Source organism: Caretta caretta, chromosome 5, assembly GCF_965140235.1.
Source record: "Caretta caretta isolate rCarCar2 chromosome 5, rCarCar1.hap1, whole genome shotgun sequence".
Taxonomy (NCBI): domain Eukaryota; kingdom Metazoa; phylum Chordata; order Testudines; family Cheloniidae; genus Caretta; species Caretta caretta.
Window position 1 is genome coordinate 100,990,984 of NC_134210.1, and position 18,549 is coordinate 101,009,532.

The 18,549-nt window shown below is 42.6% G+C and overlaps 2 protein-coding genes across 8 annotated transcripts in view; one reads left to right on the forward strand and one right to left on the reverse strand.

The window, feature by feature from the left end:
• TJP2 (tight junction protein 2) overlaps positions 1–18,549 on the reverse strand; it is a 94,529-nt gene that overhangs the window by 61,234 nt on the left and 14,746 nt on the right. For 2 of the 3 annotated variants that reach the window (XM_048851728.2, XM_048851725.2), the window contains exon 2: positions 5,870–5,975. The gene's annotated coding sequence lies outside the window, so the exon portion shown is untranslated. Of the gene's footprint in view, positions 1–5,846; positions 5,976–18,549 lie in introns of all 3 variants that reach the window. The other variant, XM_048851726.2, reaches the window with a different exon arrangement.
• LOC125637362 (uncharacterized) overlaps positions 1–18,549 on the forward strand; it is a 101,434-nt gene that overhangs the window by 51,025 nt on the left and 31,860 nt on the right. The window contains exons 2-3 of one of the 5 annotated variants that reach the window (XM_075128750.1): positions 7,014–8,294; positions 8,883–9,508. The exons of 1 other annotated variant lie outside the window; for it this stretch is intronic. In XM_075128750.1, the coding sequence (XP_074984851.1) occupies positions 7,712–8,294; positions 8,883–8,965 (666 nt within the window). In that variant the 5' untranslated portion in view covers positions 7,014–7,711 and the 3' untranslated portion in view covers positions 8,966–9,508. Of the gene's footprint in view, positions 1–2,727; positions 2,927–7,013; positions 8,295–8,882; positions 9,509–14,745; positions 15,787–18,549 lie in introns of those variants that run through there. 3 more of the 5 variants (XR_012668595.1, XR_012668596.1, XR_012668597.1) reach the window with 3 other exon arrangements.

Sequence of the window (18,549 nt, forward strand, 5' to 3'; positions counted from 1 at the left end):
CTGCCCAACCCTCTCTTGGAGAGTACAAATACATTGTATTTGAGTCCATTATTCCTTTAAAGGGAATAATATGCACACATTACTCCAAATGAGGTTATCCAGACACTTCAATTTGAACACACTGGATTAGATAAAACAACAAAACAAGTTTATTAACTACAAAGAGAGATTTTAAGTAATGATGCATAAAAGTCAGAAATGGTTACAAGAAAAAGATAAAACTCTTACTAGTATCTACTTAAGAAACTTTCTTAGTTGCAATGCAAACTTTCTCATCATATGCTCCAGCAGATTACAGACCAAACTCTCTAGGTCAGGATTCCTCCACCAGAGTCCAATTACTTCTCCCCATTTGTCTCTTAGGTGCAGTAAATGCGATGGGCAGAGAGTGAGAAGGATGCCGAGGGGTGTTTGTCCCCCCTCTTTATAGTTTCAGTCTCTCTCCTGAAAAACGTTTCCAGCTGATAACCAGGAGCCAAAGAGGCTATGTGGAAGGATATTCCCTGCTTGTTTTTTCACCTGCTTTAACTTCCTTTGTATTCCCTTCCTGCTTGATGACTCTGCTTACTGCTTAAATGCAAATGAACCAGAGCACACATTCCTTTGTTTAGGACAGACCTGTTTGCCAACTTCTGCTTGGGTAGGGCTGTGGGGTTTGTTAACAACATCATACAGTGGGATCTTATAACTTCATATACTATGTTGTCATACACATTTTACCAGGACAATATTGACCAGCAATTCATGAGTTTTCAAATGATACCTTACAAGGCATACTTTGGATAAAGATTATTACAATAGTGAGTAGGGTGTGACTACAGGGGTATACTCTGTTACAGCTGGATACTTGTGAGAATTAGACCACTTATTCGGGCACCTAAATAAGGACTTAGAAGCTTAATTTTAGGCATCTAGTGTTAAAAATCTTAGCCCAGAAGATCTGGGTTCTATTCCCAGCTCTTCCTCAGATTCCTATATAATCTTGGGCAGGTCAGCTGTGTCTCTCAGTTTCCCCTATCCATAAAATGGGGCTAACACATACCACAGTAAAATTAATTAAGATCCTCTGATGAAAGGTGCTATCAATTATCTTGTAAGAATACCATGCTGTTAAGCCCTCTTCCCCTACATCATAGATTTTACAGGTTGATGGCAAACAGCATTCCAAATTACACATAAAACAGTTTGTCTAGCCTTAATGATTGAAAGTGATGGATTTATTAATATCTTTTATAGTGACTTGGGGGGCAGAAGGCATACAATAGAATGAGCCTTCAGCACTGATTAGGGGACTAGCTAGTGCAGGAATGCCCAAAGAAGTGCAAGATAAAATCTACAAGACATAGCATACCGACGCTGCACTCAGCTTTAATGCAGAGACGCAGCATGCAGAGATTACAGGTCTCTGTGTACAATGTTTGATTTTCAAAAAGAAAAGGAGTACTTGTGGCACCTTAGAGACTAACCAATTTATTTGAGCATGAGCTTTCGTGAGCTACAGCTCACTTCATAATCTGTTGTGTCAATGGGATAACAGCCACCGTAGAACTGCATAGGGCACTTGTGGCTACTCCTAGTCTGGCTTCTATGACTACAAAAGAACCACCACCAGATATCTACACATTTTCAACTCTGCCCGGAAAAGCAGGTTACTCTTTTTCAGTGTAGAGATGCAACACAAACGGAACTGAAAATTTTAAAGTAGTTTATATTAATGGAAGAGTAGAGTGAGAAAATGTGTTAAACTTTAAGATGAATTGTTATGACTGGCACTTGATTACAGTTCACAAAGTGAAAATTTTTTTCAGCCACTGTGATAGACTAGATTAAAAACCCACTGCAGAGAGATCACTATATTAAGAACAACATTATACTTTAAAGACCAAGATACCAAACCTATCAATTTGTTTATAGTGCTAGTTTAGAGCTCCTTGGCCACTTTGTTTACATAAGATTTTTAGCAGTGAGCCCAGAATTTTCTTATGCTAAAATACAATCCAAAACATCATGAGCACGTAGTACCAAGCAATGGTTTACTCTGAATAGATTTTCACCGACTGTATAATGTTGAAATACATGCAACAGCATCCTGAACCATAGCAAATGGGAGAGGCAGTACAGTCTATTGTACAATAGGCAGAACATGGACCAAATCCGGACCACCAGATGCTTTTGAACAGCCCCCGAAATCTTTTTATTTACTTATTATTATTATTGTTGTTATTTTTTAATTATTTTCTCTGAAGTCCAGAGCTTGAGAAAAAAAAAAAAACTGACGACCCCTGGTCTCCTAGATAGAGCACTGAACTGGTACTGAGACCTGGGATCTATTCCTGACCCTGCCACTGGCCTTCTAGATCACCATTCTGTGCCTCAGTTTCCCCCATCTTAAAATGGGGTTAATGATACTGACCTCTTTTGTATAATGCTTTGATATCTAGTGATTAAGCTAAGAGCCCGGTATTATTATATTATTATTGTTGTTATTATTATTAAATGCACTGTACTACTAAAAATTTGGAACAAAAAGAGGAGCAATTTTAATGCCCTAATTAATATAGGCTCTTCTCTCTGCAGAACCACATTAAAAAGAGGACCCACTCAGCACTCATTTCACAGGCAAAACTCCCCTAGACTATTTTAGAATAGAGGACATAAAAACATTCTGTTTAAAAATTATTTTGTTTCCATTGTCCATCTCCTGTATTCTTCACTTCTCTTTCACAGGTCTTGATTATTAATCACATCTGTGAGACAATAGTGAGTTCAAGTGAGAGAAATGGCAATGGGAGTTGATGAAGGCAAGTTCCACTAGTATTAAAAATCTTTTCCACAATAATCAACGTTTAGGTCACGAGCAGAACAAGCAGACACACCACAGGGAAAGAAAGATCCTGCTTTCACGGAGATTACCATATTTATCAAGGTTAAGTGGAGAGAAATACAGAAAGCATCTGACATACAATAAATAAAAAACTTTGCTTGTAAAGAATATCAGTTAAGGAAAAAAATAAGCTCCAACAGGCTTTAGCAGCTCTTTAACCAAGTCGTTCCTTGACAGCATAAATCCACCTTCACAACTCTCTTTCTCCCCTTATCTGCTGTGTCTCATCGCATCATCCCTGCTGATTCAGCACATCCCTGTTGCTATCCTCTCCAAAGCAGTGTGAAAGTTACAGCTGCACCTATCCCTGAAGAACCCCCAAAACAGGGGGGTAAGGAAATATTGCCTGCCCTCCTCTTGGAGTTAATACTCTCCCAGCATAAAACTGTCTCCTCTGCAGCAGCGGGGGTATTTTTCAGCCTTGTCATCCCTAGACCTCTGACTTTGTCTACATCCTCACTAGGGAATTAAACATAAACTACCCTTCCCTTATGTTCACCAGTTCATCTGAACTTCTGGGAGCCCAAACGTACATCAGGCTCCGGTGGCTGGATGCATTTTCACCAGTGTGCTAGCACACAAAATGGGTCTGGTCACTGGAGCCATTTCTACAGTAGACTCCCGCCAGTTCAGCTGAACGGGATTTTCAATAGGTTAAACTCCATACTGTAGACAGAACTTAACAGCAGAAAGCAGTCTGCCTTTTTGCCTGCCTGTGTGGGTGCAGGTTAAAACAGAACAGGGTCTTGTTCCTGATGTCCAGTGTACAATGCCTTTCCTTCCCACAGGTGTTTTAAGGATTATGCTCTCCACTCATCTGTTGGAAAGTGCAAGGAGGGCTTTCCTGACGATTACCTCTCCACCATCAGTGTGCTTCTTCCTTGGACTCCATAAGCCATCTTAACAAAACTTAGGTTCTAAATTCATATGGCTAAATGGCCAAGAGATCAGAGGTTTTTGTTCCTAACTCTACCCTCTTCAACAAAAATAGAGCAGGAGGCAGCGATAGCTCAACACAACTGGATCAAAGTCCTTTACTTGTTCAGGTAAAACTCAAGATTTGAAGGCAGCACAAGTTTCCAGGTTCTCAATAGCCATGGCCATACCGGGCACATTGACAAAACAAAACAAAAGTCCCACCAGTTCTAATAACAGTTCAGCTGAACCATTTTTAGAACTGATGGTAATCCTTATGTCAGTTTCCCCAGCGTAGGCAAAGCAAATATGTTTTTTGTAAGAAAAGTCCTGCTAGAAAGGGATTCATAGATATTTAGGTCAGAAGGGACCATTATGATCATCTAGTCTGACCTCCTGCACAATGCAGGCCACAGAATTTCACCCACCACTCCTGAGAAAAACCTCTCTCCTATGTCTGAGCTATTGAAGTCCTCAAATCGTGGTTTAAAGATTTCAAGGAGCAGAGAATCCTCCAGCAAGTGACCATGCCCCATGCTACAGAGGAAGGAGAAAAACCTCCAGGGCCTCTTCCAATCTACCCTGGAGGAAAATTCCTTCCCGACCCCAAATATGGCGATCAGCTAAACCCTGAGCATGTGGGCAAGACTCACCAGCCAGATACTACAGAAAATTCTTTCCTGGGTAATCAGATCCCACCCCATCTAATATCCCATCACAGGCCATTGGGCTTATTTACCATGAATATTTAATTACCAAAACCATGGGGATCTCAAACCCCATTTTCCTATTTGTAGTGTTGAGGCAGAGACTCTTACTTAGCACCATCTATTCTTGCTTCTAGATTATTAAATTAGATTAATCAAAGCTGCTAGTGTGTCAGATACACTATCCAACAAGTTCTTGCAGCCTATCACAAGTAACAGACACCCATCACCACAGAACCTGAGCAACATCTTAGGCGTCTCAAGGCCAAGATTACCTTGTATCATGCTCATGTAGTAGGATACGATGACCCCTATGCTCCTTTAAAAAGTTACCTTCTGTTTATTCCACATGAAACCAAGCTGAGCATCTGTTTGACATTCTCATCAAAAGCACCTGAGACAGGGTTTCAAATGCAAAATTTTCTAAGATGCCTAAAAGATAAATTTACCTTAATGATGTACTATGAGAAAATATATGTGGCACAACACTGTGCTCTCTCTGGGTATTCTGTGCTATCCATGACTCAGTCACTGAGTAACTCACAATCATTTTGCCCTGTGTGCGTCGTTTAAAGTAATTGATTTTCTCGACATACACCCATACCAAATATTTATGTTGGTTGAAGACATTAACACAAATGAAATTAAACAAGTACTTAGATGATATTTTAGGAGCAAAACATTAGCTAACAGATGAACTAAATCCAGGGATTGGCAACCTTTGGCACGCGGCCCGTCAGGGAAAGCCGCTGGTGGGCCGGGACAGTTTGTTTACCTGCAGCGTCTGCAGGTTCAGCCGATCGCAGTTCCCACTGGCTCCGATTCACCGTTCCAGGCCAATGGGTGCTGCAGGAAGCGGTGCAGGCCGGGCCACCTCTTACCACAGCCAGCGTGGGCCTGGAACGGCGAACTGCAGCCAATGGGAGCTGCGATTGGCTGAACCTGCGAACGCTGCAGGTGAACAAACCAGCCTGGCCCACCAGCGGCTTTCCCTGATGGGCCGCCTGCCAAAGGCTGCTGATCCCTGAACTAATCCAACCCAGTGTATCATTATTTACTTGGCACCAACATACTTGATGTTTTGCAGACAAGGTCTGTACTTCAAAGAACCTATGTTATGCACTACCAAACTTTAGAGTATGCATGTATATATTGCTCCTAAGTTATAAGGGAATTCCAATAGAATTACATCGGATCACTGCATGACCACCTGAAGAATACAGCCTGATAAATCAATTAAAAACCACAGCTGAAGGAAATAATGATAATTTGTCACGTATCATAAAGCATTAGCTACAACATTTTACAGATTTCAGGCTGACGACTTTTTCCTAACTGACCTTATGGATCTGTTAACTAGTACCTGGTGAGGAATGCTGCTTTTCGACACACACTGTCTATTTCTGGTCAAGTGTTTTGGGCTTGAGGTACAGCTCTCGCAAGGGGATGGCAGGGTAGTAGTCTGTTTCCTGAAAAAAAAAGTTGCATTTAAGTCAAGTATAATCACAATGAATGCGTCAAGCTGTCCTGCACTGACTCAAGGCATGAGCACCAATGGCAGGGCAGATTGTTAAGAACCAGGGCACAAACCCCAAATGGTTGTGAGCTCAATACTTAGATTTCACCAACCAATTATCAAGTGTAAACTCCTTAGGCACTATAACTGTCTTAACATGAAATCACAGTCTCCTTGGGTACACCGACTCGTCTTGCCACCCAGGTGAGCCTACCTTTGTGACAGATGGTCCCTTACACCAAGTATCACAGCAATATTCTGGTTACTTCAGTCCCAAAGAACAGTAATTTACCCCATGCCAACTGCACTTTAGATCTCACACCAAAGACAACACTTGTAGCCAATCCTATAATAAACTATCTAAAGATTTATTATATACGAAAAGCAAATGACAATTATTTACAAGGATAAAGCAAGTAAATATATATAACCACAAGTGAGTTCCAATCTTAAGATTCAAAAAGTAATAGAAGCTCCAATAATAAGCAAGCTCTATAGGTCTTTTAGGGCTAACCCTGTCTAAGCACTGAGATCTTTTGCTTACGCCCCCCAGGGTCCAAGCCACATAAAGATATAGTTCCTTATTAGGAGTTTTTATTCCCTTTCCCCACTCTGCTTTGAGCTGCAGACTCAGCTGATGGGAGGAAATCTCTTGCATCACTCATCTTAATGGAGGGGTTGAGGGGGAAGAGTAAACAACAAAGTCTTTAGTCCTCTTTAACATTCCACACTAGTCCATCAAGTATAGGGAAGCCTTCCTTGATTGGCAAGACATAAAACCTCTGTTGGAGACCAGCGTTTCACACTAGTCTGGTGATTTACACAATTACAGAGGCTTACAAAAGAAACGCTCAAATGTTACCTTACAATATGGATACCGATATTATAACTGAGATTAAGGCAGGCAGCAACTTACAGGCATTCCATAAAGCCTAAACACTAAGCACACCCTTATAATTCTAATGCCTATTTTAACAATACTAACACACAGGTGAGCAGACTGGTTCCAGCTGTGTATTTGTCAGTGTTCAATGGAGACAAGGGGACCTTGGAATGAGCTGGCACCTGGCCTGTGAGCACCACAGAAGAGTGATCATGAAGCCTGGAGTACGGACATCCATAAGAAAAGGAAATTAAAGCAATTCCTTCTAAGCTAGCTTGTCTGCTTGAACTGTCCCTGGCAGTAAAGTGGAAACGTTGCCTGCCAAAGGGGAATCTTCAGCATTACTATTATTTGCTATGGTAGCATCTAACCAAGTTCGCAGCCCCATTGTGCTAAGTGCTGTACAAACACAATGAGAGACGTAACTGCCCTAAACAGCTTACAATCTAAGCCCTGGTCTACACTAGGACTTTAGGTCGAATTTAGCAGCGTTAAATCGATGTAAACCTGCACCCGTCCACACGATGAAGCCCTTTAGTTCGACTTAAAGGGGCCTTAAAATCGATTTCCGTACTCCACCCCTGACAAGTGGATTAGCGCTTAAATCGGCCTTGCCGGGTCGAATTTTTGGTACTATGGACACAATTCGACGGTATTGGCCTCCGGGAGCTATCCCAGAGTGCTCCATTGTGACCGCTCTGGACAGCACTCTCAACTCAGATGCACTGGCCAGGTAGACAGGAAAAGAACTGCGAACTTTTGAATCTCATTTCCTGTTTGGCCAGCATGGCAAGCTGCAGGTGACCATGCAGAGCTCATCAGCAGAGGTGACCATGATGGAGTCCCAGAATTGCAAAAGAGCTCCAGCATGGACTGAACGGGAGGTACGGGATCTGATCGCTGTATGGGGAGAGGAATCCGTGCTATCAGAACTCCGTTCCAGTTTTCGAAATGCCAAAACCTTTGTCAAAATCTCCCAGGGCATGAAGGACAGAGGCCATAACAGGGATCCGAAGCAGTGCTGCGTGAAACTTAAGGAGCTGAGGCAAGCCTACCAGAAAACCAGAGGGGCGAACGGCCGCTCCGGGTCAGAGCCCCAAACATGCCACTTCTATGATGAGCTGCATGCCATTTTAGGGGGTTCAGCCACCACTACCCCAGCCGTGTTGTTTGACTCCTTCAACGGAGATGGAGGCAACATGGAAGCAGGTTTCGGGGATGAAGAAGATGATGATGATGATGAGGTTGTAGATAGCTCACAGCAAGCAAGCGGAGAAACCGCTTTTCCCGACAGCCAGGAACTGTTTCTCACCCTGGACCTGGAGCCAGTACCCCCCGAACCCACCCAAGGCTGCCTCCTGGACCCAGCAGGCAGAGAAGGGACCTCCGGTGAGTGTACCTTTTAAAATACTATACATGGTTTAAAAGCAAGCATGTGAAAGGATTACTTTGCCCTGGCATTCGCGGCTCTCCTGGATGTACTCCCAAAGCCTTTGCAAAAGGTTTCTGGGGAGGGCAGCCTTATTGTGTCCTTCATGGTAGGACACTTTACCACTCCAGGCCAGTAACACGTACTTGGGAATCATTGTACAACAAAGCATTGCAGTGTATGTTTGCTGGCGTTCAAACAACATCCGTTCTTTATCTCTCTGTGTTATCCTCAGGAGAGTGAGATATCATTCATGGTCACCTGGTTGAAATAGGGTGCTTTTCTTCAGGGGACATTCAGAGGAGCCCATTCCTGCTGAGCTGTTTGCCTGTGGCTAAACAGAAATGTTCCCCGCTGTTAGCCACGGGGAAGGGGGAGGGTTGAGGGGGTAGCCACGCGGTGGGGGGAGGCAAAATGCGACCTTTTAACGAAAGCACATGTGCTATGTATGTAATGTTAACAGCAAGGTTTACCCTGAAAGACTGTAGCCACTGTTTTATAAAATGTGTCTTTTTAAATACTGCTGTCCCTTCTTTTTCCTCCACCAGCTGCATGTGTTTCAATGATCACAGGATTGTCTCCTTCCCAGAGGCTAGTGAAGATTAGAAAGAAAAAAAAAACGCACTCGTGATGAAATGTTCTCTGAGCTCATGCTGTCCTCTCACACTGACAGAGCACAGATGAATGCGTGGAGGCAAATAATGTCAGAGTGCAGGAAAGCACAAAATGACCGGGAGGAGAGGTGGCGGGCTGAAGAGAGTAAGTGGCGGGCTGAAGACAGGGCTGAAGCACAAATGTGGTGGCAGCGTGATGAGAGGCTTCAATTCAATGCTGAGGCTGCTGGACAACCAAACCAGTATGCTCCAGTGTATGGTTGAGCTGCAGCAAAGGCAGCTGGAGCACAGACTGCCACTACAGCCCCTGTGTAACCAACCGCCCTCCTCCCCAAGTTCCATAGCCTCCACACCCAGACACCCAAGAACGCGGTGGGGGGGCCACCGGCCAACCAGCCACTCCACCACAGAGGATTGCCCCAAAAAAAGAAGGCTGGCATTCAATAAATTTTAAAGTTGTAAACTTTTAAAGTGCTGTGTGGCATTTTCCTTCCCTCCTCCACCACCCCTCCTGGGCTACCTTGGTAGTCATCCCCCTGTTTGTGTGATGAATAAATAAAGAATGCATGAATGTGAAGCAACAATGACTTTATTGCCTCTGCAAGCAATGATTAAAGGGAGGAGGGGAGGGTCGTTAGCTTGCAGGGAAATAGAGTGAACCAAGGGGCGGGGGATTTCATCAAGGAGAAACAAAGAGAACTTTCACACCGTAGCCTGACCAGTCATGAAACTGGTTTTCAAAGCTTCTCTGATGCGTACTGCGCCCTCCTGTGCTCTTCTAACCGCCCTGGTGTCTGGCTGCGCGTAACCAGAAGCCAGGCAATTTGCCTCAACCTCCCACCCCGCCATAAACGTCTCCCCCTTACTCTCACAGATATTGTGGAGCACACAGCAAGCAGTAATAACAGTGGGAATATTGGTTTCGCTGAGGTCTAAGCGAGTCAGTAAACTGCGCCAGCGCGCCTTTAAACGTCAAATGCACATTCTACCACCATTCTGCACTTGCTCAGCCTGTAGTTGAACAGCTCCTGACTACTGTCCAGGCTGCCTGTGTACGGCTTCATGAGCCATGGCATTAAGGGGTAGGCTGGGTGCCCACGGATACATATAGGCATTTCAACATCCCCAACAGTTATTTTCTGATCTGGGAATAAAGTCCCTTCCTGCAGCTTTTGACACAGACCAGAGTTCCTGAAGATGCGAGCGTCATGTACCTTTCCCGGCCATCCCACGTTGATGTTGGTGAAACATTCCTTGTGATCCATCAGGGCTTGCAGCACTATTGAAAAGGACCCTTTGCGGTTTATGTACTCGCCGGCTTGTTGCTCTGGTGCCAAGATAGGGATATGGGTTCCATCTATGGCCCCACCACAGTTAGGGAATCCCATTGCAGCAAAGCCATCCACTATGACCTGCACATTTCCCAGGGTCACTACCCTTGATATCAGCAGATCTTTGATTGCGTGGGCTACTTGCATCACAGCAGCCCCAACAGTAGACTTGCCCACTCCAAATTGATTCCCAACTGACCGGTAGCTGTCTGGCGTTGCAAGCTTCCACAGGGCTATCGCCACTCACTTCTCAACTGTGAGGGCTGCTCTCATCTTGGTATTCATGCGCTTCAGGGCAGGGGAAAGCAAGTCACAAAGTTCCATGAAAGTGCCCTTACGCATGCGAAAGTTTCGCAGCCACTGGGAATCGTCCCAGACCTGCAACACTATGCGGTCCCACCAGTCTGTGCTTGTTTCCCGAGCCCAGAATGGGCATTCCACAGCATGAACCTGCCCCATTAGCACCATGATGCATGCATTGTCAGGGCCCATGCTTTCAGAGAAATCTGTGTCCATGTCCTGATCACTCACGTGACCGCGCTGACGTCGCCTCCTCGCCCGGTATCGCTCTGCCAGGTTCTGGTGCTGCATATACTGCTGGATAATGCGTGTGCTGTTTAATGTGCTCCTAATTGCCAAAGTGAGCTGAGCGGCCTCCATGCTTGCCTTGGTATGGCGTCCGCACAGAAAAAAGGCGCGGAACAATTGTCTGCCGTTGCTCTGACAGAGGGAGGGGCGACTGACGACACGGCTTACAGGGTTGGCTTCAGGGAGCTAAAAATCAATAAAGGGGGTGGCTTTACATCAAGGAGTATTTCAGGCAGGACTTCACGGAGGGTTCCAATAAGAAATGGTGCACCTAAGTTATTGTTCTTATTGGAACAAGGAGGTTAGCCTGGCCTCTGATTGATACATGGCTAGATTTACCTCGCTGCACCTTCTCTGTGAGTGACTGCAGCGTGACCTAGAGGAATGAGTCCCCTGGGGGGGGGGGGGGAGGGAAGCAAATGGGTACAAAACAAATCTGGTCTATTTCTTGTTTTGATCCACTCCATCTATCTTTTACATCTTTGGCTGGCAGCAGACGGTGCAGAAGGACTGCATGCCATCCACATCTCATGGCTGCCCGGCAGAAGATGATGCAATAGGACTGCTAGCAATCCGTATCACCTGCCTGCTCACCATAAGACGGTTCAATAGGACTGACTGCAGGACTAAAGAGAATGACCTGGTCAAGTCACTCCAAATTTAGTCCCTGCGCCCATGTCTGTCCAGGCGCTCCCAGCCGACGTGGCCAGGAGTACCTCGGACATGACGATGACAGCTACCAGTCGTACTGCACCGTCTGCTGCCAGAAGGCAATGGGTTGCTGCTACTGTGTAGCAATACAGTACCACATCTGCCAGCACCCAGGAGACATAGGGTGACGGTTACCTGAGCGGGCTCCATGCTTGCCGTGGTATGGCGTCTGCACAGGTAACTCAGGAAAAAAGGCGCAAAATGATTGTCTGCCCTTGCTTTCACGGAGGGAGGGAGGGAACGGGGGCCTGACGATATGTATCCAGAACCACCCGTGACAATGTTTTAGCCCCATCAGGCATTGGGATCTCAACCCAGAATTCCAATGGGCAGCGGAGACTGCGGGAACTGTGGGATAGCTACCCACAGTGCAACACTCCGGAAGTCAACTCTAGCCTCGGTACTGTGGAAGCACTCCGCCAAGTTAATGCACTTAATGCACTTAGAGCATTTTCTGTGGGGACACACACACTCGAATATATAAAACCGATTTCTAAAAAAACGACTTCTATAAATTCGACCTTATTCCGTAGTGTAGACACACCCTAAGCAAGCAAGATAGACGGGTAAAAAGGAAGCATTATCATCCCCATCCTGACGCAGCACATACCCGACGACGTGACTTGCCACGGTCACATAGGAAGCCTGCAGCAGAACTGAAAATGCAAGCCAGGTTTTCCAAGTCCTGTCCTATGCCTTGACAATAAGGCCAGCCTCCTTTCCAAAACAGCTTATGCAAGGGATATGCTCAATCTCAGTCGAAAGGTATGGTCCTACAGTCATTTGGCAGAGGTGGACCCAACTGTACACGGACTCATCATTTATACATCCTTCTGCTTAATAATCCACAGCCACCTCTGGTTAACAAGATAGCAGCAAGAAACAGATGGTGAAATAATCAACAGAAGAAATTCTTGAATTATTTATTACCTAAAGAATTTCTAAACCATATTTTATTTATCTTTTTAGTTTCTCACCCCACTCTGTTTGAGCATAGCTATGTCAAGATAGCAGATTTTTAAAAAAGTTAAATAGTCTATAACAACAATCTATTTGGACTTGTTTCTATTTCTTAAAACAAGCAATTTCCAAACCCAAGTTCAAGGTGTGAAAACTGATTGATGGTGTGTGGTTTTTCCCCTGCTGTCTCTCCCAGCTCAAGAAGAGTCCCAGGGCGTGGAGTAGGATTGTTTTAGTCATGGCACGATTTTGCAGCTGCAGGACAAAAGGACACTGCAGCGTGTTTTTTGAACAGTGAAAGATACATTATGAACATTAGTGTCAATTTTATTGTTACAGGCTGCACACACAATATTGATTTTCCAGGAAGCAGCAGAAAAAAGTTATACATTGGGCTAAAAATTAACACACCATCATGGCCATAATTTTGGCTCCTTATAGAGAGGTCAACAGTTATAGATACTCAACCGCCATGTAAATCTCATCATTGTTCTACAATGACAAACATAAATGGTATGGCCATTCTTATGTTCTTAACTACATGAAGACCTATGCCGCTGGAAACAGAACCCACCTGCCTCTTAATCATACTCCTGACTGTAGTACAAGTTATTTTTGACCTTTTACTCTAAGGTACATTAAAACCTCATTAAGATGTCCTTTGCTTTTTATTAAAAAGACCAATGACAATGTTGTAAACTCACTTCTGTTATCTGAACATGCACTTTAAATTCTAAACCCCTTAAAATATAATACATTATCATCCTCAATATCTCGGCAGAAGAGCCAAGATGTATGATCAATGCTGCTGGAAAGAAAAGCAAATAAGTGGATTGATGGGACACTGTCATCTGTAGTTTGATACTAGTTGAAGTTGATAATAGAGCAAAATTTTCAAAGACGTTAAAATTATCAGTTGTACAAGTGTTTTTTTAAATTAGCCTAATTTTCTATCAACCAAAGTTTGTGTAAAACCAAGTTTGTTCCACTGGACAACACACACATTCAGAGGACAGAGAAATACAGAAAGAATGTGCCACTGCTTTCCAACACAGCTCCACAAGGTATTCAAAGAAACCACACAATCTGTTTATCAGCAAGTAAGGAGAGGCTGCAAACAGATTAGCATGTAGGTGCAGCCATGAAACTACAGAAAAGTTATAGTTTGTGCAATGTGAATAATGAGGTGGAACTGTTCCGAAATAGAGTGAAATTTGCACTCAGGAACTCTTCCAATAGGTAACTTGTATCTTAAGTGTCCATTTTAAGGCCTTGTCCACAGTTAACTGCAGCATAAGAATTTCCCATTGTTGCAATACCACAATTGCAGCTCCAATGGGGGAGCCTCTAGCATAGATGAGGTGCTGAAATCCGCTAGCATTACTGTGTTGCCTAAACATGCTCTGAGTAGGGTTAGACGACATGATGGAAAGTGCACAGGGTGCCTTGTCTGTTCTAATGCTCCCACCACCGGTACCATCAGTGGAGTGGCAATTGTAGGGAAAAAAAAAAAAAGCAGCTCAGTGTAGACACAGCCAAAAGGGACTGCCTTGTCAAATCTGGTTTAGGTTTTGTATCAGCAAAATTTTAAAATATCTAAGACCCACAGGAATGTTTCCATAAGTTGGTCTTTAACAGAAGCTTTTTCTTTCTCTCTTTAAAAAAAAAAAAATAATGTATAAAACAAGTTAACATTCCCTGACAGTGTTTCCAACAAAAACATTGCAGCATACTGGTGTAGGAGAACATGAAAATAACTGACTAGAAACAGACTACAAAACTAAACTGAAACTATCTGGTCTATTTACATCCTTGAAATGGAGTAAAATGCAAAAATCAAACAAATACCAAGAACAGGGAGACCTTAGATTTTTAAACGCTTTTAGCTTTAGCCCTCTAGCAAGTGTTATTAGTAATACACATCTTCTAAAAATGTAGTATTTAATCAGTCAGTGCCAAATCGACGTATCTAGGGGTTTCAGTACCTTGATGTCCAAAGATCTCAAAGACTTTACATAGGCAACCATTTTTAATCATATTTTTTCATTCCAATTAAAGGATTTTACTTTACTGTTCATTTAACAAAAATAAATTCAATCCTGGAAATCAATTTGCCTTAAATGTAAGAGAACTTGGATGTTCAGCAGACAAAGCAATACTGAATGAAGTTCCCTAAAGAAATTAATGCTTTTCTTTTCCATTTTCAGGAGCTGTGAGATTTCCAACGCAGATCTTAAGAAATGTGTTTTAAATATTTAAGAAGGAGAAAAGTAATCAAGGAATGATCAGGCTGCAAAATACCCATTTCATTTGCTATTGTAGAGAGGAGTATGCTCCAGCTTATCTATTCAGTTCTTAAATCAGAAGTTTTCACAGAGTATTAAGTGTCACTACTGAGGACTCTTCCAAAAATACCTGAAAATGGCCATGCCAGTCAAGGACAGCATACACATTTCCCTAGGAAAACAACATTCTGCATCTTTTACTTCATAACACTGTATTTTTAAAAAAGATTATTTGTTTTATGAAGGATTCCTCCTCACTGCAGATAACACAACTTTCTAGGTCCGTGTGCAGCTTTAAGGTAAATGTTTGTCTTTTGCAATTACTCATCGACCTACTATTCACTTACCCTGGATGTTGCCAAAGGTTTGCATGTCTGCCCTCAGGAAGCAGTTCTCTCTTATTAAGGGGGGTAATGCCAATTGCAGCTTCTAGAATGGTTATATATTTCTTGTACCTCATTCTGCCTCTTTCAACACACCACCAAGCTAAGTTACAATCAGTGTTCAGATGCAACATCTGAAGTCATCTCTCCTCAGAGATCCAAGCTTCTGCCTTTCTAAACCTGCTGCACATTATAAACTGGAGTAATAAAAATAACTTTTTTGTGTGTGGGGGGGGGGAGGAGATGAGACTAAAATAAACTCCTGACAGATTCCCCTGAAACGTCATTGTTACATAATTCAAACGATCTTTGAATAAAGCACTAATGAAAACGATTCAGAGACAATCATGGTTCTAAGCCTTGCCTTATAATGTACACTCTCCAATTTGCTAATCCTGAGCTAAATCTCTGAGGTTTATAATCTTCCAAGTACTAACAGAGTATTGGTGATTTCTCTCTCAGATCAACTCAAGGGTTAGTAAAGATGTATTCACAGAAGTTGATATTGTCATCGATGCATCCGATGAAGCGAGCTGTAGCTCACGAAAGTTTATGCTCAAATAAATTGGTTAGTCTCTAAGGTGCCACAAGTACTCCTTTTCTTTTTGCGAATACAGACTAACACGGCTGCCACTCTGAAACCTGATATTGTTTCAGTTACTTCAGAATAGAAGTACCTACTCTCTCTCTCTCTCTCTCACACACACACACACACACACACACAACCCACAATATATGAGGGCTCTATTCATCTTATGTATGGTCTATTCAGCACAAAGTTGGAAGGCAAGGGAGAAATGTTAGAAATGTTCACTTAAGTGGTGGTTACTTATACAGAATTAAGCAAGCTAGAGACTCCATTATAATGCCTCCTTTTATACCCTACACAGTACAAATGCCACCTCATACAACTATGGAAACCATTTTCCATTTGTTGAAATTATTCCAACCAGGCAAAGTCCTGCAGATACCAATACCTTCAGGTATGTTATCAGGGTAGAGAGAGAGAGTGGAATGGGCATGATGGCACTGTTTCATGTTAGATCGGGGTAGTGCCCAAGCCTAGAGGTAAAATTATTCAGGGGAGATCAAAGAATCACGTTTGAGTCCAAAAAGACTTATTAAGGCTCTAACACTCTGTGTGGAGACATACATAAATACATACATACATACGCACACACAGAGTGTTTGAGTGTGAGTGTATGCATGAGAGTGATTAGATCTTTATTTTAAAAAGGGGATAGGAGGAGGGGAAATGTTTGACCTGAAGTCCTGGGCCAAAATCTTCCTTCCTTTCACTGTTATGCAGTGTGCCATGTCTAATACCCTCTGTCCTTAAGATGCTTCTATTTCAATGGTGTTGGATTTATATGGTCTGCAAGGCACTTCAGGATATTTCAGGATGGAAAGCATTCTCTTACATTTATACATCATATTATTTATTGTACGGCCACTCCTACCTTCAATCTTAAATAATAAATCCTTGAATAGTCACTTTACTACTTATTATAGTAATTTCCAGCATTATTGGCATGTCTACGGAGCAGGGTTATATGCACTACAAGAGTGCGCTTTAGAAATCGCACCAACTAGTCCATGAAGACCCTGCGGGTGTATATTAGAAGTTCCTTAGCGTGCATTCATGTAGTGCACTGTGTTAATATGCACTAGGGATCTTCTAGTGCGTACTTGTAGCGACTACACGGACCCATTTGTGCGCTTAGAAATCACACCTCCATAATGTGCATGACACCCCCGTGTAGACAAGTCATGCTATGTTGACTTTATCTGGTAGCCTTATTCATAGCACCACAAGATACACAAAGAAACTGAATACTGAAGGCAAGTTTTAAGGGAGCACACAGTCCCAGGTGCGTTATTAGATAGCAATTCATTGGATCGGTCTCCCACAAACAAGACAAAATTCAACATCCACAGGTTCAGCAAGAGGCTACTAAAGATAATGGGAGGATGGAAGCAATATTATTTCTTCCTTAACTAGCTATATAAATGGCTAACCACACTATAATTGCATCTGAATGCATTCCCCTGTAGAGAATATGTAGTGTGAAAATGTGTAATCATAGAATATCAGGGTTGGAAAGGACCTAAGGAGGTCATCTAGTCCAACCCCCTGCTCAAAGCAGAACCAATCCCCAGTTTTTGCCTCCTCAGGGATTGAACTCACAACCCTGGGTTTAGCAGCCCAAAGCTCAAACCACTGAGCTATCCCTAATATTTTAATCAAGTTTCTTGTAACATTAAAATGGCAAGGTGGAAATGAAATTGACATTGCAACAATGTTTTTTCTATATAAAGACCTTCTGCTGCTCTGTTTCATTTTAAAAATCAAAAGCCTCAAAAAATGTAAGTCTGCAGATGGGTATATTTGTCTAGACTCAAACAGATTCTGTGGCAATTGAATTCCATGCCTGATAGCCAAAAAAGCACTTAACTACAACTTTAAACATCTGTATACAAAATATTAAGAAGAAGATTAGGAAAGTGAACTATTTCTAGAGCCTGTGAGAACAGCTAATGCCATGCTGTTTGCATGCATCCTAGACTTCTAATAACTTTGGCAGTTCGAGTGCCTTTGGCAGGATTGAACTAGGACTGAACCAGAAAGCAAAACTGACTGGTCTATTTTCACTGCCACACCTAATGACTGAAATACAAGTAGTGAACAGCATAAATGGTGAAAAGTAAACAAAACTGTATAACTCCTCGCCGTTTGTATAGTCTACAGTAATATTAAAATGTACTCAAGTGGGGGAACTGATTTTCAAGTAGTATATGGGGTGAAATCCTGGCCCCATTTGAAGTGAATGGGAGTTTTGACATTGGGACTTGGACTTCATTCATGGAGCTTTAACTGGAAAGTGTCTTTTACTTAAGGAATGCTCTGGATAACAAGTTTCATTACAAACATTTCCCAAGAAGCAATCTTCAAAAACCAAAGTCCTAAGCAAAGTGTAAAAAAATACTGAAGTCTAAATTCTTACTCATAGCTAAGTATCAGGTCCTATGAGTAAGCAACGCTCATTTCAGATAAAGAAGACAAACTCAGATGTTACTAAGTATTCTTCAGCTATGGGCAAAAACAGCAAAAGACATAGGCATCTAAAACAACTATTACATTCCTTATTTGCTCTGCAGAAACAATCCCTTCTATAACATAGTTTGAGATACAGCCACATTCAGTGTTTCCTGATTAAAATACTATGCCCTTCCCTCTCAGAGTTGCTTTTTTTAGGATAAAAATATTGGAGGTATAATGGAAAGATCAAGGGATTAGCTTTACTAACTGGAAAAGTATTTTGTAGTCCCTTGAAAAGAACAA